Source organism: Xylocopa sonorina, chromosome 15 (assembly GCF_050948175.1).
Source record: "Xylocopa sonorina isolate GNS202 chromosome 15, iyXylSono1_principal, whole genome shotgun sequence".
In the NCBI taxonomy this organism is placed as follows: Eukaryota; Metazoa; Arthropoda; class Insecta; order Hymenoptera; family Apidae; genus Xylocopa; species Xylocopa sonorina.
The window spans coordinates 6,082,022-6,091,641 of NC_135207.1; the positions used below are offsets into that span (position 1 = coordinate 6,082,022).

Sequence of the window (9,620 nt, forward strand, 5' to 3'; positions counted from 1 at the left end):
TTAAATGGCAGAACTGAATTGCTAGTCGATGTGATAAAATTTAAGGAAACGAGGGAACGTTTCTAACACCGAATGATGCATCAAAAATTTATTGTAACAGAGGCAATTACCGATTCAAGTCGTTTCATTTTCACATTGCAATATTTAATATGTTTCCTACTTATGTTATCTTAATACCGTTGTTATCGTTGTTTTTCATGTTACTTATTTAAACAAACGAAATCATAACACACTTAATATATTGTGGCATCGACTGCTCACTGAACTTTTATTTAATTCTAATCTAAACTTCACACTCGTTGTTATTTTTGTTGTTGCAAGATAGTACTCTTTACATAATAATAAGATAACATATCGCGACATAGAATTATATATATATATATATATATATATATTAGCGAAATAGATTTAAAAATATTTTTCTATATTTATACATTTTATATTTATAGTATAATATTATATCTTAATATATTCCTTTGTTGTTTGATTAATTTATTATAGTCCAATAGCGTCTCAAGTGCGAGGGTAAAAGAAGAAAAAATTGTTAAACGAATGGAATTTAAAAACCTCGCGCCTCACTCTTTTTATATGAGAAGCGCACGCTTCAACGTACCTGCCAAATGTATATAAAGTAGATTCTAATATATTGAATGTTTGTAACGCTATAATACATAGCGATGCTGATGTATTTTATACAAAGTTGAGAGAATTACGAATTCTATTGTTACAAATTATAAATATTATATAGATAAATTTATTTAACGTAAACGCGTGCGTAGAAATCATGCAATGACCGAATCGATTACACCGAACATTTCCAACAACTACCTCCAATCCGCAGCTGAGAAATTCCAATACAAAAGTAAGCTGCGCACGATAGAAAAATGATTCCCAAAGTAAATATATATACACGTAATCGATTTTGTGACTGGCATGATAGAAAACCTGATAAACTACATAATTGCAATCAATATAGTATAGCGGCGAGAAATTATTCTACGCTCGTGAAATGAAGTTGGACAATCATGGATGATATCCTTATATATACTGTATTGACTGTGAAATTATTATTACGTTTCATAAGATTTATTGAACCATTATATATAACGGAAGCTAAAGTCGAATTTAGCACAATTAAATAGTCGCGACGTAAATAAATTGGGGATCGAGAATTAAATTTTGTTTATATTCTCTCCTGCGAATTTAAGGAACATGGTGTTGGCGGGTTTACTTAGAATTTTAGGGGAGCAGGCTACGTAAGAGTATTAAGATGCAAAACGGCTATGTGTTAGAGACGAAAAAGTACCGATGGTCGTCAACTATACTCACTATCAATAAATTATCAATGGTTAATAAAGAATGATTACCGATTTTTATCGATAGTTCAAGGAGCCTATAAAATTTCCTTATAGGCATACAAAGAAATCGTTAAAGTTATTTTCTAAACTTCTAAATCTTGGACATCGTAAATATTCTGCGTATACCATCTTTTTTCATTATTTTGTGAAATATACATAGGATAGTTAAAAATATCACGCAGCCTTCAATTTCTTCTTCGTCCTACCTATCTTATCACATTTATTTATCTCTTTTAATATTCGAAATGAACACTTCTCCACAATTTCCCAGTATAATTGACTCTCTATTTAATTCTTATTTAATACCAAAGGTGAAATGAAAATAATCGTGCGATACTACTCGCGTAAAATTTCATTTTCATTCATCTTTCCAAAGGTACAAGACGAGCATATTGCAATATAAACTATAATTAATTAATTTATACATAGAAATATTTTAGAAGTATTAATCTAAGCATATATATATTTTTTTAATGTATGTACTTTATACAAATATAATTACTTGTTACAAACTTTCCTCATCTTCAATAGTATCTTTGTTATCATCGATAATGTTATTATTACCAGTCACATGGTCAATGTGTTTTGACGATTCGCTCAGCATTTTTGAAAGTAAAAGCATTATATCGTCTTTGTAGGATTTAACAAATTCTAAATTATTTTGCTCATAATCTGTACCTTCGTACTGAATTATATAGTTTGCAATTTCCCATATTATACTTCGAAATTGTAATAGCAGATCTGCAACCCTAAAACAGCGAGATAATAGTTTTATTCTCCATAAGTATACGGAACACTACAAATTTATTAGTAAAAAATAAAGGTAAACAAAAGTACGAACTCCTTCTCGCAGCACAGATTTACATGTTCCATATCTTTGATTCGAATAACGGTATCTTCTTTGGCAGAATTCCTTTTTTGTTTCATCTAAAAGAAACGTGGAAACGGTGGAGACGTTTCATAAGTAAACGCTAAAAGGTACAGGTAAAAAAAAAAGCCTACCTTCGTGCAATAAGCGTCACCCTGACTGAACAAGAGTACTGTTAAAGGTGAAATCATGCTTGTATCGGAAACTATACAAGAATGCCTTTTAACGTATTCCATCTTGTTGATATAAGTTAACATCTCACTTGGCCATACTTTTCTTTTGTAATTTACACTTTCCTTTTGAATCGTTACTTCCTGATTATCCCTGTAATAAATAGCAATTTCAAACCCAAGTTTTATAAAGACCGTCTCTTCTACATAATGCAAGTTTATATGTTACTAAAGAGTATACCAACTCGGTTATTAATTTATTTGCATTCTTTGTAAATCGCCCGTTTTTATAACCAAACGCGTTCCTTTTTATCAGTTGATTCGTAGCGGCGAACAAAACTGCTCGGATTAATTCATAATTGTGTAGATACAAATTTACATATTCGAAATGTAATTTCGAAGAAAACATGCCGCAGCTTATAAGACTATCAATATATAGCATGTATACTTCTACAATATAAATAGTAATTAGTTGTACCATATCACATAATACTTGCGATAAATATTTGACAGACTTACGTTTTACGTATTTTACAAATCCAATTTTACTCCTATTCGTACAAGTGTTAAACAATGATTTATCCTCTTGGGTCAAACTCTGAAAAAGTTTTAATAAGGCGATATGATCGCTCGTATTATGATACTTCACTTTCTGATCTTTAAGAAATTTTCGCTTTTCCACCGATAATTCGTCCAATGAAAAACTACTGTTTGACTGAATAGAAAATTGAGTAACTATCGATAATACGGGATGTAAACATCTATAATAATAAAACTAAATTACAATGAGAATAAAGATGGAAACATATTTCAAACATTTCAAACAAAATATAAATATATTGCATGTATTAAATAATTAATTAATTACTCATTTTTTGGCAATGTTTACTTTTTGCAAATACATACTGAAAGACGCAAGCAAGTATTAGTGCTCTGCTTAGTTTCGGTTGCATCGGAAAATGTGAAACACGCTTTCCTAAACTTGTAAGGTTCTCATCATCGTCGAGAATACCAAGCCTTTGCAAATTGTTCACAGAAAAGTTTATCGAACTGCTGCTAGGCGATTCAATCATACTGTTAAAGAAATCATACGTTTTCTCGTTGGTTAATGTTTTACTAATGAGAACTGCCTCCTCCAACGGGATTTTAAATATCTCTGGCTTTGAATACGAGGCTAATTGCTCGTATTCTTTTTTCGTGATTAGATGATAACTTTCACCAGCTTTCACGCGACCAGCTCTTCCTTTCCTAAGAAATATTAATACAGAAGCAATATTTTACTATTTCTATTGGTAAACTAATATATCCTAGCACAGAGAGTGTACCAAAAAGCGTGATCCAATATACATTTGAAAAGACATTTAAATACAGTTCTCGTTTTTGTTAAGGAAAATATTCTGAAATTTCATAGCGACGCTTATCAATGTCTTGTATACGCAAAATAAAAGTTACCTCTGAGTGATGCTCGCTTTTGATATTCTAGTAAAATTCAAACTCGATAAAGACTTATCTTCGTTCCATTCTAAATCTCTTTTAATAGCGGTATCTATAACATAACTTATATCCTTAATAGTAATACCAGTCTCAGCTATATCTGTGGATAAAATAACCTTCGTCATGTTATACGGAGGCGGACTGAAAGCCTTTTGCTGTTCTGCAATCGGTATTTTGGAATGAAGCGACACTATGAATAAATTATCCATTTCATTTTCAAGCTCTCCGTGTAAATCCCTTATTTCTTGCCAACCCGGAAGAAAGCATAGAATACCTCCAGGTGGTTTATTCTTAATGATCCATTTTATTAACTTTACTATTCTGTTGTAAGGAATTTCATTAAGACAATTCTGACATTCTAACTGTCGCCAGTTAAAAATCGGAATATCTTCCATGAAATGCATTTTCACGGGATATAGTTTACCAGGTATATCGATAACTGCACTTGAAAAGTACCGTTGAAATAATTCTGTGTTCACGCTTGCGGACATAACAATAAGCTTCAAATGTGGATTTTCTTTCAACTTTTTCTTGAATAATGTCAATAATAAATCAGTCTGCAGGCTTCTTTCATGAGCTTCATCTATGATTATATGCGTGGCTTCATTCAAAGTATTTTGGTGGTCCAATTTTCGTAATAGAATACCAGTTGTGCAATACAAAATTGAATTTTTATTGTACGGTATTGCGCTATCGAATCGTACATGATAACCGACCGTAACACCTAATTCTTCAGCCCTTTCCCATGCAACACGCTGGGCTAAGGAAACCGCTGAAATTCTGCGCGGTTCTGCTACAATTATTTTACACTTATGCGTTCCCTGTTTTTCGTACTCCTCCATTATGAATTGTGGAACTTGAGTACTCTTACCGCAACCAGTCTCCCCTTTAATCACCAAAACTTGACAATTTTTTAAACTATTCACAATTTCTTCTCTAAAACAATATTTAAAAATAATAAATGATTTAATAATAATTTTAATGTTTACGCGTTAATAGAGATACCTATAATCAATAATAGGTAAATCTATAGCATTCTCCTTCCTTTGCGGAACATTTATTTTTGACCAAAATTTATCAGTTTCTATCGAGTCTGATAATATACTGTTTAATGAATCATCAGCTTCCGAGTCTTCTTTTAAATCATCTTCATTGTCTTTAATTGTAGCTGGTGTCGTTATTATAGATTTTATTTGCTGTAAATCAAAGTCATATGTACAATAGTGTATGTATAATAAAATATAATTCTAAGTGTTTCATATACTTCTGTTATTTTTAAACCTTACATCATCAAAAGTATTAATCAACATTTTTATTTCATCTCTTAATTCTGATGTAAGACCAATGCTGACGATCTTTTGAGACTTTAGTATATCATTTGTATTTTCATATAACAAAGGTTCTAATCCTTTGAGTCTGTTCTGTTCGTGTAACCAGTTTAAGCACGCTAACGATGCGCAATGTGCAGCATTCGCTTTATTACTCCCAACACCAGAAAATGATTTTTCCCAAGGCCATGTTACGGTGATAGTACATTCAAATTTGTTGTTGCCGGATTCATGTATACGTGTATACACAGATGATATACATGGCCTATTAAATTCCACATTTATCAAACTATAAATTTGATTAAGATCTGCTGCAGGATATTTGTGTACCTTCTTGATAACTAAATTTTTATAAAAATAAGAATATTAATAAAAATTAATATGTAATATATTGTATATACTGTTTAATAAAGTAATAAATTAGTATTATTTTGTAATACTTACAGTCTTCTGAAATCTTAACATTAGAGTTTGACCTGTTTCTCCTACCTACTTGATATGCCTACAAGAATTTTTAATTACATTATTCATATTATTTATATATGTGCATATATATTTACATTGCTTTCAAAACTATTCAGCCATATAGAAAGAACAATAATTAATAAGTAAATGTGGAAACAGAACATCTACGAAACCTTCTACAACCAGGAGTAGAACAAACGTAATCCATTATTTTACCTTACCTTGCAAAATAAGGTAGATCTTGTATTAATTTCTTCGCTACATTTATTACAGTAGCTATAAAACGCTCCCTGATGCTTATAAAATTGTCTTAAACGCAACCCAAATATTTGATTTGCGTACCATGACATTAAACTGTTTGAGAAAAATAATGATAGCAGGAATTATGTGCCTTTATCACTTTTATACATTTAATACAATTCATACGTTTAACAGGTTTCCATCAAACAGGTACGTATTACTTACCGACTGTCTAAGAACTTCCTCGAATTAAGAGTTATTTGAGACAACATCATGTTTCTTCTAACAAACAATTTCCTATACACGAGGATGGTCTCTCGCGGTAGTCAGATACAAGTCGAATTTAAAAGGTTAGATTCATTATACGTAATAAAATTATCGTTTAAAAGAAAACTCTGTTTACGTAAACATTCATAATTAGAACTTGTGATATAAATAATATATATTTTCTATTTCGGTATTCAATATTCTCCTATTTAAATCGGCAATATTCGGCCTCATATTACTATGAACCAAACAACATAGAAAATCAAATATTTCAAAAAACACCAGCGCCTGGCACGGTGGTGCCTCCAGGTTCGGTAACACCATAAGGCTGCACACCAGACTGCACGACAGAGGTGAGAGAGAGAAAGATATATATATCTATAGGAATATTGTATGAGAAAGAGTGAGATAGATGTTACCGACCGTACTCGAGAACCCGTGGCGCCATCTCCGTGAAAAGTGCTGAAACTACTCGCACAGCGTTATCGACAGCGAAGTGAACTACCGAAGCACTAGCGCCATCTGTCGGAGAAGCGGCGAAACTGGTCGGCCGTTAGTTCCAGTACTCTCCACAGAGATGGCGCTAGTAGTTCTTGAGTGGTTCACTTCGCTGTCGATAACGCTGTGCGAGCAGTTTCAGCACTTTTCACAGAGATGGCGCCACGGGTCGTAGAGGAGGATCGGTATCATCTGTCTCACTTTTTCTTATAGCTTCCTTATATACCTTTCTCTCTCTCTCTCTCTCTCTCTTCAGTAACTATAGCTACTAAAAAATCAATAAACTAACGCAAACGAATATTCATTACGCATTTTAATTCCGTTTGTAACTGGACTTTATATTTAATATTTTGATATTTAAAAACGCATTGTTATGCGCTGGATATTTACATCTGATATGAATGATTAAATTTACGAAAAGTCCAAGAAATATACATGTGAACATTATAAGATGTACGAGTTTGCTATCTAGATAATACGTGACTTTAAATAAGCGCCACGTCTATGATGCACCGATTGTAACCTGTTTGCCGGCTAGTTGAAAGTATTAAGAAAAACGGTAAGAGCTGAAAGAATTTTCTACACGAGAAATATGATCAAACGTAGCCCAATTATATTACTATGGAACATCGCGTTGTTTCTCGGATTTTACGTTCAGTCTTTCGCTACCGCAAATACCATCGACCCAGACCTGAGTTTAAAGAGTGTGGAGAAGCATATTGATTTGCAGTCTCAGCTAACAAAAATTACAACTAGAATTGTATTAGAAAATGGGAGCAAAGACCGGCAGATACGAAATTTCCTTTTCTCATTGGAACCTGAGCAGAAAAATAGCCTGAGTTTCATAACAGCGTACAGAGAGCCTATACGAGTCGAGCTGAAATTAAGCGAGACCAAGGTGGACGCGCATCCGGATAAAACTTTCTATCGTATCGAATTGAAGGACGCCCTGTTCCCCGGTAGAACTGCGTCCGTCGAAATTGAATGGATATTAACGCACGAGCTTGTGCCTCATCCTAAGGAGATCACGCAAAATGAAAAGCAATTAATAAAATACATGGGAAATATTTATCTCTATTCACCGTACGATATAATGAAACAAACGACTACTGTATCCTTACCAACGCGTAATATCGAGAGCTATACCAAATTCAAACCTGTTTCGCAAAGCGATTCTGTAATTACATATGGTCCATACGAGAAACTTGCTCCGTTTTCTTATGAAGAATTAAGCATACACTTTGAGAACAACAATAAATTTCTGACCGTTACCAGACTCGAGAGAAGCATTGAAATATCGCATTGGGGCAACATAGCGGTAGAAGAGCACATTGATTTATTACATACCGGAGCATTATTGAAAGGTTCGTTTTCACGATACGAGTTCGCCAGAGAGCCGAAATCAGGGCAGGCTAGCATCCAGAGCTTCGACACTATTTTACCAGCAGCTGCATCTGATATTTACTACAGAGATGAAATTGGTAACATTTCAACCTCTCACACCCGTATCAAGAAAGACTCTGTAGAGTTGAACCTTCGTCCAAGATTTCCACTGTTTGGTGGTTGGAAAACCAAGTACATAGTTGGGTACAATGTACCTAGTTACGAATATCTTTTTCATTCTGGTGACCAGTATACATTAGAGATGAGATTGTTAGATCACGTCTTTGACGATATGGTGGTAGACGAATTAATTGTAAAAATCATTTTGCCAGAAGGTTCTAAAAATATAGAACTAAGCCTTCCGTATCCTGCGACACGTTTGCCAGATTCTCTTCACTATACATATTTGGATACTACCGGTCGGCCAGTAATTTCTGTTACTAAGAAAAACTTGGTCGAGAATCACATTCAAAATTTCAAACTAAAATATACGTTTCCGCGTATACTGATGTTGCAAGAACCACTGCTGGTTGCTGCAGCATTATATTTACTGTTTCTGTTGGTGATCACTTATGTAAGACTTGACTTTTCGATCGACAAAGATGAAGTCTCGGAAAGCAAATTAAGAATTGCAGGACAATGTGAGAAAATTTTGGCTGCGCAAGATCGTAGAGTAACGTCTTATAACGAGTTGGACGATCAATTAATGCATCTCAAAGCAAACAAGGACGCGAATGCATTTTTGTCTGTTGTAAAAGGTATCAATCAAGAGTACAAAAGTGCGACAAGTGCTATCGCGGAGATTGCTCAACGTTTGAAAGGAGAATCGGGAGATGTATACGATCGTATTCAAGAATTACAAAAGCAAGACAGAACTTTAAAGGAACTGTATAATCAACAACAAGCATTGTACGTAGATAAATTGGTACCAGGCAAAATAGGACGTCAACAATTTGTGGAAGCGGAAGCAGCTATCACAAAAAAGAAAGAGGAATGCGTCGAGAAAATAAATTCCATTATTAAGTCTTTGCAGTAATAAAATTTATCCTAACTATGTGTTATAGAAAAGTGTTTGAGAACAAGAGACTCAATAAAAGTAATTTAAACGATAAGTTACAACTATACGTATACATAAATACACTTAAATAGTAAGCTGAAAATATCCATCATCTACAACAAATTAAGATTTGTAATAAAGAATGTTGTAATAAATATGATTTGTAATAAACAAAATATATGTAAATTATACATTTCATTTATGTACTTTGTTGTCAATACTTATTCAGCCATGATATAAAAAGATGTGAATTTTAAGTTATTATTTGAAAATTATTATAAAAATGCAAGATAAAAAGTAATAGGAAATGAAATTAAACACCATGGTCTTGAATATGTATCAAAAGCATCCAAGTGCACTGCCATCTTCATTTCACATACTTTTAATGTATATGAATGCTAAAATTTGCAACTTTATACGAAAAAGACTTTATAACATTTATAACGATAAGTTTCACTAGGAAATGTTCTCTGGGAAAATTATATTAAAAAT

The 9,620-nt window shown here is 33.0% G+C and overlaps 2 protein-coding genes across 2 annotated transcripts; one reads left to right on the forward strand and one right to left on the reverse strand.

Moving 5' to 3' along the window:
- Window positions 1-1,694: 1,694 nt before the first annotated feature.
- On the reverse strand, window positions 1,695-5,683 carry LOC143430682 (ATP-dependent RNA helicase DHX30). Its single transcript, XM_076907061.1, has 11 exons — window positions 5,659-5,683; window positions 5,177-5,559; window positions 4,896-5,086; window positions 3,849-4,826; window positions 3,303-3,644; window positions 2,916-3,157; window positions 2,642-2,846; window positions 2,361-2,550; window positions 2,200-2,285; window positions 1,872-2,107; window positions 1,695-1,762 (listed from the first exon to the last, which is right to left on the reverse strand). Exons 1-11 carry the CDS (start codon window positions 5,681-5,683, stop codon window positions 1,695-1,697), a joined length of 2,946 nt encoding a protein of 981 aa, XP_076763176.1.
- A 1,451-nt stretch (window positions 5,684-7,134) lies between these two features.
- On the forward strand, window positions 7,135-9,330 carry LOC143430612 (dolichyl-diphosphooligosaccharide--protein glycosyltransferase subunit 1). The gene has a single exon (XM_076906965.1). It carries the CDS (start codon window positions 7,281-7,283, stop codon window positions 9,105-9,107), a length of 1,827 nt encoding a protein of 608 aa, XP_076763080.1. The 5' UTR covers window positions 7,135-7,280; the 3' UTR covers window positions 9,108-9,330.
- The last annotated feature ends 290 nt before the right edge of the window (window positions 9,331-9,620 follow it).